At 38.2% G+C, this 23,196-nt stretch overlaps 1 protein-coding gene and 1 long non-coding RNA gene across 2 annotated transcripts in view; one reads left to right on the top strand and one right to left on the bottom strand.

The window, feature by feature from the left end:
* The window catches only part of LOC307184363, a 422,536-nt gene that overhangs the window by 324,849 nt on the left and 74,491 nt on the right, over positions 1-23,196 (top strand). Inside the window, exon 3 of the long non-coding RNA XR_013827716.1 lies at positions 14,598-14,648. This is a non-coding gene — a long non-coding RNA (uncharacterized lncRNA). The remainder of the gene's footprint in view (positions 1-14,597; positions 14,649-23,196) is intronic.
* LOC307184148 (elongation factor 1-alpha 1-like) lies at positions 738-2,160 on the bottom strand (the record flags this gene model as incomplete). The annotated part of the gene is made up of 1 exon (XM_079917443.1): positions 738-2,160. Exon 1 carries the CDS (start codon positions 2,118-2,120, stop codon positions 738-740), a length of 1,383 nt encoding a protein of 460 aa, XP_079773569.1. The 5' UTR covers positions 2,121-2,160.

Here is a 23,196-nt window from a genome sequence, read left to right on the forward strand (position 1 = left end):
TACTTATAAAGCATCTAATTAGAGGTTATTTTGTATTAGGTACTAGTTGGGCAAAAAATCAATGACTGCAGAATATTCAACTATCATTCTATTTTTCTTCAAATAGAAGAAAACTTTTGTCCTATTCCATGTTAATAATTCTACAAATAGAAAATAAACAGATTTTAAAAAGGCATTAACTTTCTGACAATAATTTAGGCTATGTTCTTTAGTGGCTGTATCTAGCTTTAGCTCTAAAGGATTTTTTTTTTTTTTTTGCGGTACGCAGGCGTCTCACTGTTGTGGCCTCTCCCGTTGTGGAGCACAGGCTCCAGACGCGCAGGCTCAGCGGCCATGGCTCACGGGCCCAGCCGCTCCGCGGCACGTGGGATCCTCCCGGACCGGGGCACGAACCCGTGTCCCCTGCATCGGCAGGCAGACTCTCAACGGCTGTGCCACCAGGGAAGCCCCTCTCATTAAACTTTTTTAATGGGTCTCAAATTCTGTGACAGATTTTTGGTCAAGTTGTTTCCATTAAAAAGTACTGATTTTAAAAACTAATAACTTAAAACTGCCACACATAAAACAAATGGTCCACAACACATTCTCCTTTCCTTCTGAAGGTTTTACGATGCATTGTTATCATTAACCAGTCTTTTGCTATTAAACTTAAATGGGCAATTGAGACAAACAGTTCTGAGACCATTCTTCCACCACTGATTAAGACTGGGGTGGCAGGTATTGGAGATAATATTCATTTAGCCTTCTGAGCTTTCTGGGCAGACTTGGACCTTGCCAGCTCCAGCTGCCTTCTTGTCCACTGCTTTGATGACACCCACAGCAACCGTCTGTCTCATGTCACGAACAGCAAAGCGGCCTAGAGGAGGGTAGTCAGAGAAGCTCTCAACACACATGGGTTTACCAGGAACCATATCAACTATGGCAGCATCAGCAGATTTTAAGAATTTGGGGCTATCTTCCAGCATTTTCCCAGAACGATGATCAATCTTCTCCTTCAGCTCAGCAAACTTGCAGGCAAAGTGAGCTGTGTGACAATCCAGCACAGGTGCATAGCCGGCTCTGATTTGGCCTGGATGGTTCAAGATAATCACCTGAGCTATGAAGCCAGCTGCTTCCACTGGTGGGTCATTTTTGCTGTCACCAGCCACATTGCCACGACAAACATCTTTGACAGACATGTTCTTGACATTGAAGCCCACATTGTCCCCAGGAGGGGCTTCACTCAAAGCTTCATGGTGCATTTCAACAGACTTCACTTCAGTTGTCACATTGACTGGAGCAAAGGTGACCACCATGCCAGGTTTGAGAACACCAGTCTCCACTCGACCCACAGGGACAGTGCCAATACCACCAATTTTGTAGACGTCCTGGAGGGGCAAACACAAGGGCTTGTCAGTTGGGCGAGTTGGTGGCAGGATGCAATACAGAGCTTCAAGCAGTGTGGTTCCACTGGCATTGCCATCTTTATAGGTGACTCTCCATCCCTTGAACCACGGCATGTTAGCACTTGGCTCTAGCATGTTGTCACCATTCCAGCCAGAAATTGGCACAAATGCTACTGTGTCGGGGTTGTAGCCAATTTTCTTAATGTAGGTACTGACTTCCTTTACAATTGCCTCGTATCTCTTCTGGCTGTAGGGTGGCTCGGTGGAATCCATTTTGTTAACTCCAACAATTAGCTGTTTCACACCCAGAGTGTAGGCCAGAAGGCCATGCTCACGGGTCTGCCCATTCTTGGAAATACCTGATTCAAATTCACCAACACCAGCAACAATAATCAGGACAGCACAGTCAGCCTGGGATGTGCCTGTAATCATGTTTTTGATGAATTCTCTGTGTCCTGGGGCATCAATGATGGTCACATAGTACTTGCTGGTCTCGAATTTCCATAGGGAGATATCAATGGTGATACCACGCTCACATTCAGCTTTCAGTTTGTCCAAGACCCAGGCATACTTGAAGGAGCCCTTCCCCATCTCGGCAGCCTCCTTCTCGAACTTTTCAATGGTTCTCTTGTCGATCCCACCACATTTGTAGGTCAGATGGCCAATAGTGGTGGACTTCCCCGAATCTACGTGTCCGATGACAACGATGTTGATGTGGGTCTTCTCCTTTCCCATTTTTGCTTAGGTTTAGCAGTGGTTTTCACGACACCTGTGTCCTGGCAGCAAACCCGTTTTGAAAAAGCAAAAAGTTTTTTTCAGTGTTTAAATGGACACATTTTAAATGAAGTAAACTTTCTGATGATTCAGATTATAAATATAATAATAATATATTGTATATGCAAAGCGTTTGTCGTTAGTATGAACTTGTAAAGTCACTGTAGCTAGGTTTAAGCAAAGGGGGATGGTTTACAATGATTGTAAGTAACTCATAAATTCCTTAAAAGGCAAGAAAATCAGGTTTAGAAAGCTATGCAGCCAGGAGTAAAACCAAGATTACCCTAGGATAACCCATATCATACCCTCCAATGCAGGGCAGTGTTTGCTACATTTAGAATCTGCCACCAATTTCTTTCTTCAGAATACATAGATATGCGTGCATGTGTGTGTGCACACATGCATAGATATTTTTATATATCTATATATAATTATACATGTAGAGAGATTATCAAATTCGTGTAGGTCTCCTTGCACAGTGTGAATTTGGGTTGTTCTCAATACAGCCTTCAATCTTTTCATAAAGTACTGGGTTAAGAAAACACTCTAGATATTGTTTCATATATATATAAAATCAGAGTGGATAAAAATGGGGAAGAAGCAAGTTTATTTGTGATTTGTTTAGCTATTACAAGAATCACTTTTGGTATCTTTCATCCCACCCTGCCCTGATGTATCTGGATTGCAGTTGGAAGGAGAGGGTCAGGCAGGTTTAGGTAAATAGAGCTAGTGTAGGTGTATGGGGCCTATTGAGTTCTCTTCTTTCCCTTTATTCTTCTAATTTAGACAAAAATCATTTTGCCATATGTAGAGGAATGTTGTCAAGGATTAAAAAGGAGAAAAACCTGAATTAAGGATATAATGTACTGGCAATCACAAAAATTGAACCTAAAAATAGTAAGGGATCCAACTAATGTCTTTAACGTTCATGAACCATGCCCCTGAGATTACACCCTGATTTCTGGTGTTAAAAATGCATTAACTAAATTCTAATTCAACAAAATGTTTTCCTCCAATTTAAATTTCATTCTATACAGAAAAGCATTCTTGTCTTACACCCAAAAAGTGTTTATTTGCAGACATTCTCTTTTGCAGTTATGCAAGTGTTAGTAATTTAAGTGGTGGTGTGCCTTTCTCCATTCTTATTCCTTTCTACTATTTCTTTGTCTCCAGTAATTTTTCTCCTTGTGATGTAACTCTCTCTTAAAAGAAGGACATAAGAGAGTTTACTGTGATAGCAAATTGTTTTTCCATTCTTTTTGTTGTTTTATTGTTTGTTTTGTTTTTATTGTCAAAACCTGTTTGTATTTACTATGTGTTTTAAGATGATCGTAGCATTTTTCAGGTGAAGGTGATTAAACTGTATTGTAAACATCAAAAGAAAAAATCTACAGTTTAACCAATCCAACAGTGAATGATATAAAATATCTTTAGCTTTTCTGGTGACAATATTTATATACTGACAATATTCAATTTGGACAGCCTTCTGGTACATCAAAGAGTAAGTGTGGTCTCCATTATTTCAATTACTGCACAACGTATTTGTTTAAAAATGTTTTTCAAAGAGTATAGTTTTAGAAAATGAAGATGATTATTTGGATAATGAAAAACATCTTAACAAAAGAAATTATAATGAAAGATGCACATCTGTAATTAACTTTTTGGCCTCAGTGTGATTTTCACTCTGTTAGGAAAAACATAGAGACTATTTAGACTACAGATATAGATGAGGGAACAAACAACCTCTCTCCCAACTAAAATGCATTTTATTCATATGGATATTGATATACTTGAGGTAAAAAGGTCTGGTAAAGTCTTCTTGGTCTATCTTGGCCAACAACACTATCTAGTAAATAACAAGATAAAACTGATCCTAGGATGTGTCTGACTCACGCTTCCACTGAAACATGATGGTTGTTACCCAATTGTGCTATTTTATTATAGTACCTCCCCTCCTCAAAAACATGCAAAATACAGCAATCACAATATGCCCTTTTGTGATTCAGGCAGGGGGAAACTTGTTTCTTTATTAATGCTTGATTTGAATATTTTGTCTGAGAGCCTCCTGAGGGCTCTCTGAGTTACAAAGTAGTCTGGCAGACCTCTGAGGTATGAGGATGTTCTCCCTGGGGTGCTATTTTTCCATCCTCCAAACTCTAATACAGGGCAACAGGGGCTAGCCATAACTGTAGAAAACCAGTCAACTACCCCCAGCCAAATGCAGGTTAAGGTCGTGCCATAGAGAAGAATATAATATTTTTAGATCCACATAACCCTTTTCTCTACAATTTCAAGTGTCAAAAATATAGTATGTCTTATTTCTAAAGAAATGAAAAAATTGTATCTAAGTGATTCCATAAATGTCAAGCAATTGTAAAGAGTGGCCACATTGCATGATAATTATAAATAATAGCCAAGGGTAACACCAAAGGATGAGCTATCAGAGACCACCTACAGACTAGGAGTGAGTCCTCCCAGTAGATAAGGATCTAAATTTTAACTCTGGGCTTCCCTGGTGGCACAGTGGTTGAGAGTCCGCCTGCCGATGCAGGGGACGCGGGTTCGTGCCCCAGTCCGGGAAGATCCCACATGCCGCGGAGCGGCTGGGCCCGTGACCCATGGCCACTGAGCCTAAGCGTCCGGAGCCTGTGTTCCGCAATGGGAGAGGCCACAGCATTGAGAGGCCCGCGTACCGCTAAATAAATAAATAAATAAATAAATAAATAAATTCTAAGTCATATGGCACAAAGGGGACAAATAGATTTCCAGTGAGACACAAACCTCATACATACATATTCCTGTTTGAACATAACTGACATTGCATAATGCCCTGGTAGAATTCAGCTACTTGTTTTCATGGCATCTCTGTTCTCCTCAGCTTGCTGTTAGCTCTGTGAGAGCAGAGATTTTGTCTGTTTTGTTCACTGCTGAACTCTGAGCACCTAGAGAAGTGTCTGACACAAAGTAAGGGCTCAGTAAATATTTATTAAATAAATGAACTCCAGAGAAATGGGTGTCTCCCTAAAGCTGGCTCATAGCCTGTTGCTCAGCAGAATTTCTAACTGGACCTAGTTGTCTTCTGTTTTCTTCCTGTCTCTGTGCATTTTCTCAACTTGTTCTCTCTTTTTGCTATGAAATGAATGTTTGTATCTCCCCAAATTCAATATGTTGAAGCCCTAGTGTTATGGTGTTTGAGCCTTTAGGAGGTAATTAGGTCATGAGTGTAGAGGCCTCATGATGGGGTTAAGAGAGGAAAAGAGTCAGCCCTTTCTGTCTCTTCACCATGTGGAATGAGAAAAGGGCAGCCTATAAATCAGAAAGAGGGCACTTACCAAGAATTTGACCATGCTGGCCCCCTGATCTCAGACTTCCAGCCTCCAGAGCTGTGAGAAATAAATGTTTGTTGTTTAAGCCACCTGGTCTATGGTATTCTGTTATAGCAGCGCAAATTGTCTAACATCCTTTGCCTATCCAAAAATCCTGCCCAGCCTTCAGCTTCTACCTTTATTATATAGAAATATCTGATTATCCCATAAATCATGAATTCCTATAGATTCATATTCAAAAATATATATTGTGACTTAATTGAGCTCTACCTTGCTCAAAAATGTTGCTGCTCTCTCCATTCTTCCACTCAACAAATATTATCAACTGACTACCATTTTGGGGGCACTATTTTAAGGAATTTGGGGTATATCAGAGAACAACAAAGAATCCTGATGTTGAACAAGGAAAAGAGACAACAAATAAGTAAATTACATAGTAGGTTTGAAGGAGAAAAGAAAATTACAGCAGGGTAAAGAGATCAGAACTGCTAGAGTGAGCATCCAAAAATCTGCACTATAAATAGGGTGCAAAGTAGGTCATCAAGATTTTGAGATTGGGGAAAGACATGGAAGCTGTGTAGGAGCTAATCATGTAGATATCTGGGGTGAGGGCCTTCCAGACAAAGGGTATATTTGAAGTTGAAGAGCATCCTTGGTAAACTGAAGGAAAAAAACCATGGCAACATAGCTATAGCACAGTGTCCAAAAGAAAGAGTATTAGGAGATGAGGTCAGGGAGAGAATAGGAAGCCAGATTACACAGGACCTGAAGCCCACATTAAGGACATAATCTTTAACTAGAGTAAAGAGAGGAGCTATCCTAGGGTTTGATCTAACTTAGCTTTTAAAACTGAACCTATGAAAGGACCATGACATAAATACCTCTTATATACATGAAGCTCTGATGCAGTATTGTGCTTCCATGTTGACTGGCCAAATGATATATGAGCATTTTCATGCAGCACTGCTGACTTTGCAGAAATCTACAGGAAGAGAGCTATGAGACCAGTCTCACTCTCTTAAGTAAAGCATTATCCATAAAGAAAGGCAGCATTATTTACTGGCTGAGACCACAGGCTCTGGAATCAAGCTGCATGGGTTTGAAAACCACCATATACTAGTTTCAAAGCTTCAGTTTCCTCATTTTTAAAATCCCTACTTCCTAGTGGAGGGGGAGATGATATAAATATTAAATGTGAAATTGTATGAAAGATACATAGTACCATCATCAGGGAATAGAATAACAAGTCACTTGTATGCATATGATACCATATGGCAGTTGTAAGAATTTCAGGAGATATACCAAGTAAGCACACATAGTAAGCACTCCATAACATATATAATTGCATACCACTATTATTGCCATTGTCAAAACCAACTATCAAAATACATTATTAAACATTATACATTTTCAGGCAGTAATTTAATACACCCCATTGTATTTAGCATGCAGAATGAAAATGACAATTACAATAATTACAATTACCATTTTAATCCAGTGTAGTTCAACAAAAGATTAGATACATGTATGAACACTAATAATGTGTGCAGAAAATTCATGACAAAAGAAATTGCAGGCATCTAGAAACTAAAGGGTCAGAGAAATAACATAAATCAGAACCTTTCATAGTTATTGATATCATTCCATTTAAATTCTGCTTTTGTTTCAATGGACATTTTTCCTGAAGCATACTGTTTACCTCATATTTGTAGATGAAGATATTTCACTAAGGCAATAAAAAAGGAGATAAAATTGTCCTTTTGAAGCCCCCATTTCCCGCCCAGTCATACCCCACGCTCAGGAATCAAGGAAACCTCAATGGGATATTACCTGTAGTCATTTTTCAAGTCAACTAGTAAGTATTTATTTAATCTGTTACTTAAAAAGATATATACCAGGTATTATTTGAGTTTTATCACAATGTTGCAAATTCTGAAATAGATTGGCATCTCGGTAAATTGCAATTTCAATATGGATAATATTATCTTTCCCTTGTAATCAGCTTGCAGTGAGAAACCTACCATTTTATCTTTACCTAGAAGTTCTAGAGATTTTGCCCTTTAATTTAATTCTAAATTGATTCTGTTCTCTTTCCACAACTAATAACTGTATTCGGTTCATTTTCAATAAAGCTTAATGACTAAATTAAAAGGGTTAATCAGGTTTAAATAAAGATGAGGGTGACATTTCTTCCATATTTGTCTGGCTCCCAACCTCCTTTCTGCTAACTTTGAATTCTGCCTTCTGTCAAAATTATGCCCTCTAAAAACAAGTGTTGTGAAAAGGGCCATATGGGGCAAAATTGAGTTTTGGCATCCAAAATGTAAGGATATTTTTAAATAAAAACTTTATAACAAATGAGGTAGTCATTTAATTAACATTTTAGGTAGGGGTCATTGCTTTTCATTTGGATGAAGAAAAGCTAAAAAGAAAATCCCAGGAGAAGATATAACATCAGAACACTTTGCTAAACACTAAAAAATGGGAGAGACAGTAACATGAGGTCTATACTGAATCCCATTGAAGGCTGTAATTAGCCCATACTTCAGTATTTTGTACAATACAATGAAGCACTATTTTACCCAATATATCTTAATTAAAAGCAAAAACACAATACAACACAAAGCTACCATCAAAGAGGCGTTATTGGCACTCACATAATACAGAAGATGGGGAAGGATTTTGTTTTCTTTGTTTGGCAAGAAAATTGGAACTGGGCATTCTATTTTCCACACAGCTCTCAATATAGAAGCATTTGTGAACCAAAAATTGCATTTGCACTGTAAATGATATGGATGAAAGCCACAGAGAAAGAGATAGTTTGTTGTTTTATAATTCAATAGTAGTAATGCTTGGATTTCTTTTATTTCTCTCTTACAAAGAAAATAATTATTGAAAGCTTGGTTTTTACCACAATAAGAGAGTTAGTTGAAGGTTCTAATGTACATGTTTTATATTCCCTTTTCACTAGAATGCATTAATTATGCAGTAACATTAAAATATACACAGAAAATAATTTTCTTGTCACCTCAATTTAAAATTTTGAATATCAAAGATACCATAACTCTCCACGGTGGTCTATTCTTCGTAATTATCTAATACAAGGGAAGAAAAACAATAAAGTAAATGCTAGCTTATAAAAATTATGGACAAATTGTCTCCCCAGAATCCAGTTATGTCTATACTGAAGTAAGCAGAAAAAAAGGTGAAATGAAGGTGATTCAAGTACCATCAGAGATCTTCAATGTGACCATTCATACAGATTTCTGTCAACTTGAATGAGACAGTTGAAGAGTGAAAATGAAAATAGAATTCTAAATATTTTATATGAAGAAAGACAACCCAATACTTACACTAAAGTCAACCATAAGACAGATCATAATGTCTGAAGATCTAACATATTTTATTTTATATTTGATATCTAAGATGTTATTTCTAGTAAATTCTTCAAGAATTTGTGTTAACAGCAACACCTTACCAACTAGAGAGCAAAATGAACAATGGTATACCAGCTGACTACTTCCACACATAGTGCTGAATGAGTCTAAATTACTATAAACCTTAAACTAAACTTTGAGGATTGGCTCATTCTAACTGCTCTTGAAAAATGGGAAGAAGGAGAAGAGTCAGGAAAGTACAGGTTATCATTAGTATAGTCTAGAAGCACTAATTACAGATGAGGAAGCACAAAGATGATCTGACTTTTCCCAAACCATATGGGTAATACCAAAGGGAAGACCAGAACCCAGGATATCTATTTCCCAAGCCCTTTTCTTCAACTTTACAATGATGAAATGTTTTTTAATATCCAAATCTATAAAAGATAAGCCTAATAATCAAGTCAATCAGGAACTTGTGAACTACAATCCAGAGCCTATCCTGCACCTGTATATCATGCTGCTAACAATTTCCCTGAGCATTGCCCCATCACACAGTGGAATAGCAGACCCCAAAAATGTGTCAAGGAGCACAGGAAAATAATGCTCTTCAGTGAACAGCTCGTAACTTATTTTATCAGTGTCTGTTGTGAGAATTATGGAAACTAAACTGAGCTAAGCCAAAAGTGAGGAATGTGGGGGCCTGAAATGAGATAAGAAATTTGGATGGACACTGAAGAACTAGAAAACTCAAGTTTAATGGGTCTGCCTGAATCTGTGTGATATATAGGAGAGAAGTCGGAGGCTGAAGTGTAAATAGATGGTACATATAAACCACATAAATCCATGAATTAGTCTCCAGTGCTGCTCACATAAACAAACCTTCCCCCAATCTACAGGAGAAAAGCAAAAGAGAGAGAGGGGTGAAAAGGAGAACGGGAGTTCTGCTTCCCCATTCCTTCTAGCCTCCCTCTGTGTTTATACCTATTAATGAATCCAACAGGAAAAGATCATCTCTAGAGGCAGAGAAGTGTAGCTGATTTGGAAAAGTCCTGCTCTAGTGACTTATACTGTATAGTTTCTGTACTGGTGTTTTTAGGGGGGGAAACGTCTCTCTTCATGAGATGTTCTAAGTTTGATATTGGAGTCAAAAATAATCTATCACATATTATTTTTTCAGTTAAATGAAGTATCTGCTTTCTGATTTTCGTAACAGGCTATATATTTAAAGAACTCAGTTGTGAAAACTACAACAGAATGAATTTCATAGCAATATCTCTGTGGCTCCCTTGAGTCCAAATTTCCAATTTACCAAATCTCAGAGCTATCAGCCATTTTTGTGTATAGAAAATCTTAAAGGCAGAGAAGGATGCCATCTTTGTACCCTTTTCATGTCTAAAACCTGGCAAGGTGACTGGTACGTAGTAGGTACTTAAAATATATGATGAATGAATATGTGTATAAACATGGGAAATAACTCTTAATGTGATGAAACTTAAAAGGGCTTGTTTTTATTTTAAAATAAATTTCTTCTTTTATGTCAGGATTTAAAAGCATATAGTTTTTCTATCATATAGTTTGTACACTTTTTCTCTGTCCATTTGCTGTGATATCTAGGATTGCTTAAAAATAGTAATTGGCTTTATTATGAATTTTATGATACCTCCAGAATTTAGTCTGGAAATTAAAAATCTGGTCTTTATTACACTTATCCTGGATGATCTACTAACCTGTATATATATATTTGGATACATTGGTAAATAATAATCTCCTTTTTCCAAATTCTAATTCAAAGAAATCCCTGCCTTTTTCCTTAGAAATATATGCATTCATTTGGGTCCCTTCTAGATCCCACACATATGAAAACAGACATTCCAGGACTTGAGTTGTCAGTTGAATAACTAGAGGATAAAATTCTGTAGGATAAAATTCAAAGATTTCTTGCATCTATATATTTTGGGCCTAATATTTCCTTAATAACTTAATTTGATTCTCATCTAGATTTTTGAGATTTCAAACAGGGCTTTTATGTTTGCTAGTTTCTTTTTAACCACAGAATCCCTCTGTGCAGGATGGTGAGCAAAAGCAGACTGAATACTGTCTTCAGAAGACCTCTGTGTGTATCTGTCACCATCATGGCTGCTAAAACATTCAAGCATTTTAGGAAATTAAATGAAATGACAGATAATTGTCCTGTCATCTGAGCATAGATTTGTGTTTGGAAAGAATATGTTTTCTATCTTAGTCTGGTCAGACTGCCTTAACAAAATACCATGTATTGGGTGGTTTAAACAACAGAACTTTATTTTCTTATAGTCTGGAGCCTGGAAAGTCCAAGATCAGGGTGCCAGCATGGTTAGTTTATGAGAAGGGCTCTCTTGTTGACTTGCAGACAGCAGTCTTTTCACTGTCTTCTCACATGGTAGAGAAAAAGAAAAATCTCTCTCTCTTCCTCCTCTTATAAGGCCACCAATACCATCTGATTAGGACCCTACCCTTAATTACTTCTTAAAAACTCTTAACTCCTAAATGTAGTCACATTAGGTGTTAGGACATCAACATGTGAATTTCAGGAAACAATTCATCCATAGCACTTTCCCTTTAACTAATTTCACTTGAGCAGACCACATGAGATAAATGCATGAATGCAGACTAAGAAGAAGTGAAAGTCAGAATCCATTTTAGAATAAGGGAAATCTCCTAAACTGAAATTTTCTTGTACCTTGAGTATGGTTTTGCAATAATACAGATATGACAATGGCAGACACTGGAAAAATGTGACCTAGTAGATGTACTTTATTCCATACAGAATTGTTGAAATAAATCAACAGGTATTTTTCTCTGATTTTTTTTTTTTTTTTTGCGGTACACGGGCCTCTCTCCGCTGCGGCCTCTCCCATTGCGGAGCACAGGCTCCGGATGCACAGGCTCAGCGGCCATGGCTCAGGGGCCCAGCCGCTCCGTGGCATGGGGGATCCTCCTGGACCGGGGCACGAACCCGCGTCCCCCGCATCAGCAGGCGAACTCTCAACCACTGCGCCACCAGGGAAGCCTTTCTCTGATTTTAAGTTAGTTTTTTTTGTTTGTTTTTTTTTGTTTTTGCGGTACGCGGGCCTCTCACTGTTGTGGCCTCTCCCGTTGCGCCCGTTGCGGAGCACAGGCTCCGGACGCGTAGGCTCAGCGGCCATGGTTCACGGGCCCAGTTGCTCTGCGGCATGTGGGATCTTCCCGGACCTGGGCACGAACGTGCGTCCCCTGCATTGGCAGGCAGACTCTCAACCACTGTGCCACCAGGGAAGCCCTTAAGTTAGTTTTAATTTAGTCTTCAAGTTATCCCTCCTAGGAGATGCTGAGCATCTGAAAATAGCCATCATATTTTTCCCATTTTAATTTCCTCATCCTACTTCTAGTGCACTCCAGTCCCTTCCTTCAACCTGCTGATTACTGCCCCTAATGCTCTGCACTATAGCACTAATATGATGCTCACTTCAGTGAGAAGCTTACTGCATATCTTGCTTTCATTTCCTGTTATATTTGCTGTAAACATAGTTATTTCCATTCTGTTGCTTTCAGTCACATATGGCATTTTGAAACAGTTAAATAAAGAGATTATCAATATTAGATCTATCTCAGCTGCAAAACCTACATTTATAGAGAAATATGATCTATTCAATTTCATTTCTGAAAGCCCAGCATTCAAGCGATGGTCATAAATTCACATGATTACCCTAAGCATTAGATTTTGCATTTGGATCACTAGTTAACTAGAAAAAGAAATCAAACATTCATGCAAGCAAGGAAGCAGCTCCCTATTAATGACATGTGAAAAGAAACTGCAAAATATAAATGATTCTGGGCTTCCCTGGTGGCGCAGTGGTTGAGAGTCCAACTGCCGATGCAGGGAACAAGGGTTTGTGCCCCAGTCCGGGAAGATCCCACATGCCGCAGAGTGGCTGGGCCCGTGACCCATGGCCGCTGAGCCTGCGCGTCCAGAGCCTGTGCTCCGCAACAGGAGAGGCCACAACAGTGAGAGGCCCGCGTACCACAAAAAAATATATATATATATGTAAATGATTCTGACTAAGATCATCCATAAAACTTGACGCGCAAACAAAATGACTCCATAGGATCTCCTCTGGGGACAGACAAAATGAAAAGAATTTTAATATTTTGCCAAATTTAACAGTTTTCAGGAAATCTCTTTCTTTTATGAATTTTTCAGAAGAACTGAAATAATAGTAAAAATGATACATGCCATTGTCTATAAAAATGCTGAATACATATTGACCAACATTTAATTGAAGACTTCCTCAAAAACTTTCAATAACATCAATTACTTTAAATATAATATTGTTATAATATAGTCTGACTCAGATTCTCAGGAATTATGTACTTAAAACAGTCACTTAACAAAATAAACTTTCCCCCCCAAATCACAGTTTTAATGACTGCAGAAAATAAGCTCACTTGGAACAATCTTTCAGTGAAAAGGAATGATGCTTGTATATCTGAAAAATATATAAAAGAAATTAATATGGCATTTAATCTTGTTATTATCTGGGGAAAATTCTGAGAATTATTATTTAAGTGAAAAACTAATGCATTTGATTCATCTATGTTCCTTCAGCCCCTCTCCTAATAATAATCCAACTTAGCATGAAGAGAAAAGGAAGTCATCCAAGGGAGTTGTTTTCCTGGCATTTTGACTAACTTCTCCATGGTTATTCTGATAGTATATCCCTTAGGAATATTTGGGGACTAAGACATACAGATGATATAATTGAAAACCAAACAGGGGCTAATGTCCACCACAGGGGAGATAATTAGAAAAATCATATATTAGGCTGCTGTTGTGTATGATAATCAAATAGAGTTCTGTCATTTGATTACAAGCCTCATTCAGTTCAGCCCACGTGTTCTTGAGCATGAAGTGATTAAGGAGTAAACATGCTGAGCTATTGCTGGGGGTTAGAGGGATGGCAGAGATAGGAGGAAAGTTAGAGTGTTGTTTAATAGCATAGCAAGGGAGTGTCATGATGCTAAACGGAAGAAAAGAGAACCAAATTGAAGAACAGGACTGGGAAAAACTCAGAGAGGACACCATGATGTCACATAGACATTCCTGGTACTAAGCAATAAAACAGGCAGCCCATATTCTACAGATCATTTTCCTGCCATTGGAAGCAATTAACACATTTGATAGTTTAAGAACTGAACTTTCAGACAAGCATAAGCCAGTGGTTATCATTACTCCTAGCTCTGCCCATTTTTAACTGCATGCCCACTCCACTAATAAATGAGAATCTCCTTGACTGGCATCTTGCCACTATTAAAATGGTTACTGGTAAATTCTGATTTACTAGGTTTAAGAGCCTCTGGCATACGTAAACATAAACACCTTTGAAAAACCAACATTATCTTCTCTGAAGCAAGAAGAGTTTTGAGCATGACATCTAGGAATAAGAACAATAAGAGTTTTGAGCATGACATCTAGGAATAAGAATAAAATAAGATCCAGAGCAGATCTGACAAAAATAAAACATGATTCCTCTGATAAGGGTTTAAGAACAAAATAAAAGTTAGAAAATCTTTGGCCAAATCTCACATATAAAACAAATATCCCTTTAAAACTTGTTCCAGCATATTACAGATCTCTAATATCTGAATATTTATCTAATCACGGATAGGGTAATTTATGCTTATTTCCTTATTTCCTCCATTTCATCTCTTTCTAGGATGCCCTTCTGGTGTAGGTGAACCATAGTCCATACAATGTCATCTATTTGGTAAGTACTTTTGGTTCTGTAGATTTTATAACATACAACCAAGTATGAAACCTGTATCTAATAATCTATGACATTCACATATGTTCACCTTCAGAAACCTCAGGTCTAAATGCCTTAACCAGTCAGTCATTACGTTAGGGGAGCATATACACTCTTTATGGCCACTGTGAATTTTATAAATAAATACAATGAAAATGTAAGGCAACCTAACACTTATGCAAATAATTTGTCCATCAATAGTTATAAAACATAGCATAGGTTCAAGAATATGAAACTTCACAAATCGGTGTGTCTTATGAACACATGTAAGGAAGTGTTCTTTCTTTCAAAGAGCAAGCCTGTGGGGTAATTCTGCTAATTGATAAATGTCTGGTCTGCACAGATCCTTTGAAAAACATACGTTTCTCATATATGCTATGAATAAATGTGTTCCCATAGAGTTAATGGTACGTTAGGTGCTATATTTCACATTGGATATTAAGTTGTAGTTATTCAAGCTATGTTAAAAAGCTACTGTTTATAGTTTTATGTATTTATTTAGAATACCGCCAAAGCCTATATTCATAATATGAACATAAAATCACACAAAACAATAATTTAAAAGATGCATAGTCTTATTATATTTTTAATGATTAAAGTTTAGATATTTTTCTTACGACCCTTGGGATTTTCTGAACCTAGATTTAAATTTAAGCCTGCTCTAATGACCCTGACAAGAATGCCTAACAGATGTATTGAAATCGAGATCTAGAATATATGACATCGCTGTGTATCATATTTAATGTAATTATTTATATCTCTTTGATACATTTTTGGTTACAAGTGCATATTGTAGTTAAAGAATGCCTTACAAAATGATAGGAATGTTCTTGGGTAGGAAAAAAGATTTAGAATGCTTCTGCTTCCATTCAAAGATGACATGAACTCCATCTTCACACTGTGATCTACCAATTATTGGTACCTAAATACATAGTCTTCCCAAATGATAACCCCGTAAAACTTTATTTCCTTGACCTCTCTGCTCTAATACCACTTTTCAAATACTACAGTAAGAATGAAAATAAAATACAGAATTACCCACCATGTTAAGCTACTATTCCCAAAAACTGTCCTATGAAATTGCATGTGTGATAATAAATATACCTTTGAAAACCCTAAAATGTATAAATGCTGAATAAGTACAGTATATTATTAAATGAAATCTCTCTTCAAAACTTCCCTTATATTTGCATTAAATTAGTTATTGAATTTTCATTACAAATATGGCTACCTATATTAGGGTTCCTCAGAGAAGTAGAATGAATATAATGTATGTACATATAGAGAGTGATGTTTATTTTAAGGAAATGGCCCACACAATTGTAGGGGCTGGCAAGTTTGAAATTCTCAGGGTAGTTCAGCAGGCTAGGCATTCCAGCAGGAGCTGATGTTGCTGTCTTGAGTCTAAAGTCAGTCTGAATGCAGAATTCCTTGCTCTTCAGAGAACCTCAGTCTTCTTTTTTTATTGAAGTATAGTTGATTTACAATGTTGTGTTAATTCCTGCTGTACAACAAAGTGTTTCAGTTATACATATATATATTTTTTTAATATTATTTTCCATTAATGGTTTATCATAGGATATTAAATACAGTTCTCTGTGCTATACAGTAGGACCTTGTTGTTTATCCATTCTGTGTATAAAAGCTTACATCTACTAACCCCACCCTCTCACTCCACCCCTCCCCCAACCCCTTCCCCCTTGGCAACCACCAGTCTGTTCTCTATGTCTGTGATTCTGTTTCACAGATAGGTTCATTTGTGTTATATTTTAGATTCCACATATAAGTGATATTATATGGTATTTGTCTTTCTCTTTCTGACTTCACTTAGTATGGTAATCTCTAGTTGAATCCATGTTGCTGCAAATGGCATATTTCATTCTTTTTTATTCCATTGTATATATGTACCACATCTTTATCCATTCATCTGTTGATGGACATTTAGGTTGTTTCCATGTCTTGGCTATTGTAAATACTGCTGCTATGAACATAGGGGTGCATGTATCCTTTTTAATCAGAGTTTTGTCTGGATATATGCCAGGATTGGGATTGCTAGATCATATAGTAATTCTATGTTTAGTTTTCTGAGGAACCACCATACTGTTTTCCACAGCAGCTGCACCAACTCACATTGCCACCAACAGTGTAGGAGGCAGAGAACCTCAGTCTTTTCTCTTAAGGCTTTCAACGGATTGGATGAGGTCAACCCACATTGTGGAGGGTAATCTGCTTTATTCAAAATCTACTGATTTAAATGCTAATCACATCTAAAAAACAACTTCACAGCAATATCGACAGAATGGTATTTAACCAGACAACAGGGCACCATAGATTAGCCAAGTTTATACATAAAATTAATGATTACACTATCTAAGTCAGGGTGTTTCCCCTGTCTTCCTGAAAATCACACCAAAGCAACAAGGCAAAGAAACACCAGCCTGTAACCTCAATTTTCAGATAAGGATGCAGCTATAATAAGTTGCCTCCATCATACATGTGAAAGCTGCCAAAAGAAGTTTAGATGGTTAGAAGACATGAAGGAAGAAATCAAGGTGAGATGGCCAGGCAGTTCTCTGACAGCATCAACAGCAGTTGAGGGGCTCACTCAGAAGTGCAAAAGCTATATCTCTTGAGAAGGAGAGAACATCACCTCTGAACCAAGCGTGTTAAGAGAAATTGAAGACACGGGAAGTTGTGGGAGTACACAAAGACACACAAAGGAGCCACATTTGTAGGAAGCAGTCTGTCTCTATGGCAGCAGGAGGAGAGACTAAGTCGTGAAGTCTGGAACGCTGCCTAAGATCTTTTCACACCCCACTCCCATAGGAACAATCTACAAATAGCTAGTTTAGGAAAATCCAACTTATTCAGTGATATATACTATAAAAGGATGTGGCACAGAATCAATATATAAATACTTTAAAAATGTAGTAAAGATTACAAAATTAACCAAAAGATTTAACAAACTCAGATTCTTTTATCTTCTACTCCATATACTCCAGGGCTCTCTCTCCAACTCACTCAAGCAAAAGCTAAACTTTAAAAAGCCTCCAAGACCCTATATGATCTCACATCCCATCACTTCTGACTTCCAAACCTCTCTGTCCCCTGACCTTTATTTTCCAAGAAAACTCCAGGTATAGTCGTCTCTCAGACTTTTTTTTTGGCTCTTTTCTCTCCCTAGCATATTCTTCCCCAGATATCCATATAGGTCACTCTCTTAGCTCCTTCAAGTTTTAATCAATTATCACCTCCTGAAAGTGATTGTCACAGGTGACATTATTTAAAACTGACCAACACATGGACATTCCTTATTCCTCTTCTCTGAGTTGTATTTTCCTGCATAACACAATTCACAATCTGATATATTAAATATTTTCACAAATTTTTATTGTATTTTGTTTTACTTGCTGCTGCATCCTCAGTGCCTGCAAATAAAATTCACAATATATTCGTTAAATACTGAATGGCTGAATGAGTAAATGAATGCACACTCTTCAGAAAATGTTTCCACAGAATGGATAGAGAGCATGGCCAAGCATATCACTAAAATTAAGAGAACTGAATTAAATCATCACCCTAGGAAGGAAATTCATAAAGGACAAATTTCAGAACTTAGGGCAGAGATAGGGGAACAACAGAAAAAGATGCAGCAAGGACTTTCTTCAAGGTGGAAGAAAGGAATAAGTAGGAAAAAAAGAAAGGAATAAGTAGGAAAAAAAGAAACATCACATATAGAAAAATGAAATTTGAAGAAGCACAAAAATAGATACCTCAGCAAACCCAATAAGGAACATATGAAATAGAAACAAGTAAAGTAAGCACAAAAGTGATGGAAATTAACTATTTACATAGATTAGAATAAAGAAAATGTAATGAAATACCATGCAGTAATACAAGGGAAAAAAATTATACACAAAATATAGATGAAAAAAGCCAGATATAAAGCCTACATACTATATGACTTCATTTATACGAAATTCTAGAAAAGATGAAATGCTGGTAACAGCAACATAGTTCAGAGATTGCCTGAGGGCAGGAGTTGACTGCAAACAACAGGACAGAAGTTTGGGGGTTCATGGAAGTGTTCTAAAATTGTCATTGCACAACTGTATACATTTGCCAAAACTCATAGAACTCTGTACTTACACTAAAAGATATACCTCAATATATTGTTTTTGTTTTTGTTTAAGGATTAGAGAGAAAATAATTGATTTAGAAAAGAGGCAAAGAGCATCTAATACACACATAATTGAAATTCTCTATGAAGAAAATTGAAATAACATTTAAATACATAAAATCAAGAAAACTTTTTTGAAATTTATTTTTATTTATTAATTTATTAAATAAACAATATCATTTATTGTATACCAATCACAGTATTAAACATGCTTTAAAGATTAATTCAATCTCATAACAACCCTCTAAGGCAAATCCTATTATTTTCCCTATTATGCAGATGAGGAGACTGAAATTCAGATAATTATCTAAAGTCTCAGCTAATAAGTGGCAATGCCCTAGTCATTAACATGTTTAAAGGACACATTATATGCCAAAGCAAACTGAGTAGGATGCTCAACAGCCAGACATAGGTTAGTAAAATTACTAGACCTTAACTATACAGCAACTAAGAGAAAATAACCAGATATTTATAGGGAGAAAAATAAGGCTGGCTTCAGATTTCTATTTAGAAATACTTAATGCCAGAAGACAGTGGAAAACTTATAAGATAATAAAAAATGAAGAAACCATTTACAAATTTTATAGTAACTGCAAATGTCATAAAGATATTAAACTAAATGTGAAAAACTTCAGAAAATATTATCTACATGAGTTCCTCTTACAACCACAAAATTCAGCAAACAAAATGATAATAGGGAAATTTAGACTAAGATGTTGGGTGGTGTATTAACAGCATTCTCCAGAGAAACAGAAGCAATAAAATATAGGATTTATTATAAGGAATTGACTCAGATGATTTTGGAGGCTGGCAAGTCCAAAATCTGCAGGGTGGGTCAGTAGGCTGGAGAACCAGGAGAGCCAATATTCCATACAAGGCCTCAGTCAGGCTGCTGTAGACAGTCTGAGGGCAGTCTGCTGGAGAATTCTCCCTTGCTTGGGGGAGACCTTTCTGTCCTTTTGTTCTATTCAGGCCTTCAACTGATTGAATTATTGGGTGAGACCCACCCACATTATGGAAGACAATATTCTTTACTCAAAATCTACCCATTTAAATATTAATCTCATCCAAAACACTGCCACAGAAATATCCAGAATAATGTTTGATAAGGTATCTGTGCAGTCCGTGGCCCAGCCAAGTTGATACATAAAATTAACCACCACAGGTGGTAGAAACAATATTCTGTGATAAAAAGGCAATGAATTAGAAATTAACAAAAAAGTAAATGTATATATCTATAAATCTGGTCATGGAAAAACCTCTCTTAATTCCAGTTAAGTGCTAATCAAAATTGTAGAACTTCTAAAAAGCAAAGATAATACAAAATCCATATTTGAGTATATGGAATATAGATAAGCAGCCTTATATACTTTTATCAGCTAAAAAGAAAGAATGCACAGCCTTATATACTTTTATCAGTTAAAAAGAATGTATTAAGTAATATTAGAATAGTAAGAAGTACAGAAATAAATTGAAAGCAAGCATAAGGAAAGAATTAATAAAAACAAACAAAAAACAAATTAATAGAAAACAAAATTAGAATTTAATGAGATAAAAATGGTCAAAATCCAAAAACTGCTTCTTTGAAGAAAAAAACAACAATAAAACATAAAAGTCACTAGCTAATCAAGATCAATTGGAAGAAAGCACATAACAGAAAGGCAAATGACAAAATGTCACAAAAGACACAAAAAATAGAAGAAATTGGGTGACTGATAAGTACTGTGTTGATACTATAAAAATAAATTTGAAATATGAATAACATATTTTCCTAAGAAAAATAATTTGTCAAAACTGATGTTGAAAATCAGAAAAGGTTAATTTCGGGCTTCCCAGGTGGTGCAGTGGTTGAGAGTCCACCTGCCAATGCAGGGGACATGGGTTCGTGCCCCAGTCCAGGAGGATCCCACATGCCGCAGAGTGGCTGGGCCCGTGAGCCATGGCCGCTGAGCCTGCGCATACAGAGCCTGTGCGTACAGAGCCTGTGCTCTGCAATGGGAGAGGCCACAACAGTGAGAGGCCCGCATATCACAAAAAAAAAAAGAAGAAAAGGTTAATTTCCATAAAACAATTGAAAGAAAAATGGTCAAAGATTAATCCTCCTAGAGAGCAGTAGAGTCAAAGGTCTTCACAGGAGAATTCCAACAAATGTTCAACAACCAGACTATTGAAATGCTATTAAACTGCTTCAGGCTTAAAAAAGAAAGCAAGCTTATAAAATGAATATGACATTGATACTAAAGTCTCGTTAAGACTGTACTTTACAAACAAACTATAGAGTACTGAATGTCAAGATGGTGTCAAGGGAGGATGTGGAGTTCACGTCTGCCCAAAATTAGGGCACCTTCTGGACACTGGTGGGAGACCTTGACGCCCAAGGAGACAGGAGGAACACCCGAGTGACTGGGTAGGATGAGGGGGGGAGTGAGGAGGGAGGAGAAGTGGAGACCAGACAGGACTGGCACCCCTGAGGGGTGGCTGGGAGAGAAGAGGGGTTCCCATGCCTAGAGGGACCCTTGGGGGCTTGGAGGATTGGGGGGAGCATGCCTAGCATCTCCCCTGCCCAATCGGCCCGGGAAGCCTGCAGCGCTCACGGGCTGGGTCCTTGGCCCTCCAAGGCCCCTTCTGGGCCGCATTGGTCCTAGGGGCATAGGATGGAGGTGGGGGGAGAAGAGGAGAGGTGGGAGGGAGGGCTTCTCCGGGACTGGAGGATCAAGGGAGGCTCAGAAGGTGTTTCCCCTGCCCATTCAGGCCCCGGAAATCCTTCTGGGCTCCTGGGCCTGGTCCTCCATTCTGCGGGGCCCCCTCTGGCCTCATGGGTCCTAGGGGCATAGGGGGGGTGGAATGAGGACAGGTGGACAGTCGTAGGGGACCCTCCTGGACTGGAAGATCAGGGGAAGTGTGGCAGGCATTTCCTCCACCCACTCTGGCCCCAGGAAGCCTGCTGGGCTCCTGGGTCTGGTCCTCTGCCCTCCAAGGCCCCCTACGGCTTTGGGGGTCCTAGGGACATAGTAAGGAGGGAGGAGGGGGAAAGAGGAGGAGAGGCAGATGGGGAGATCATCCGTGGCTGGGGTATCAGGGTAGGTGCTGCAGGCGTTCCCCCCATGAACTCGGCTCCAGGAAGCCTGTCGGGCTTACAGGTCTGGCCCCCTGACTTTCAGGGTTCCCTCTGGCCATGTGGGCATAGGAGGGACGTAGGAGAGAAGGAGTAGAAGAAGAAGAGAGCCCAACGGGAAGGGGCCCTCTGGGATCAGACGATCATGGGGGGAGCATGCCTAGTGTTTCCCCCACCCACTTGGGCCCATGAGCCTGCTGGGGTCCTGGACCTGGTACTCCACCCTCCAAGGCCAGAGGTATGCCTGGGACCCTCCTGCTGGGCTGAACCTAAGCCCAAACGCCAACCCCCCCAGGGCCTTTTCCAGCCCTGTGGGTCCTAAACATAGGCACTGCCCACCACCTAAACCCCGCCTTGCCTAAGCCCCACCCCCCACAGGCAACACCTTTTCTGTCTTTTTTTTTTCTCTTTTTCTCCTCTTTTTTTACTATTGTAGTTCTGTTTTACCTTCCAGTTGTTTCATCTAAATTTTTTTTTTACTCTTTCTAACATATCTGTTAGTTTTTAATTTTATTTTTTATTCTTTGTTATTGTTCTGCTCCCTTTCTTCTTTTTCTTTTTCTTTTTTTCTTTTGCTGCCCTGTGCAGCTTACAGGATCTTGCTTCACAAACCAGGGGTCAGGTCAGAGCTCCAAGTCTGAACCACTGGACTAACAGAAAACTTCAGACCCCAGGGAATATTCATTGGAGTGAGGTCTCCCAGAAGTCTTCATCTTGGCCCCAAGACCCAGCTCTACACAACAGCCTACAAACTCCATTGCTGGAAGCCTCAGGCCAAACAACCAGTAAGACAGGAACACAATCCCACCCATCTAAATAATTAAATAAATAAATAAAGACGACAAAATATGTCACAGATGAAGGAGCAAGGTAAAAACCTACAAGACCAAATACATGAAGGGGAAATAGGCAACCTACCTGAAAAAGAATTCAGAGTAATGATAGTAAAAATGATCCAGAATCTCAGAAATAGAATGGAGGCATGGACGGAGAAAATACAAAATGTTTAAAAAAGATCTAGAAGAACTAAAGAACAAACAAACAGAGATGAACAACACAATGACTGAAATGAAAAATACACTAGAAGGAAACAATAACAGAATAACTGAGGCAGAAGAACAAATAAGTGAGCGTGAAGACCGAATGGTGGAAATAACTGCCGAAGAGCCGAATAAAGAAAAAAGAATGAAAAGAATTGAAGACAATCTCAGAGA

Source organism: Stenella coeruleoalba (assembly GCF_951394435.1).
Source record: "Stenella coeruleoalba genome assembly, chromosome: 3".
In the NCBI taxonomy this organism is placed as follows: Eukaryota; Metazoa; Chordata; class Mammalia; order Artiodactyla; family Delphinidae; genus Stenella; species Stenella coeruleoalba.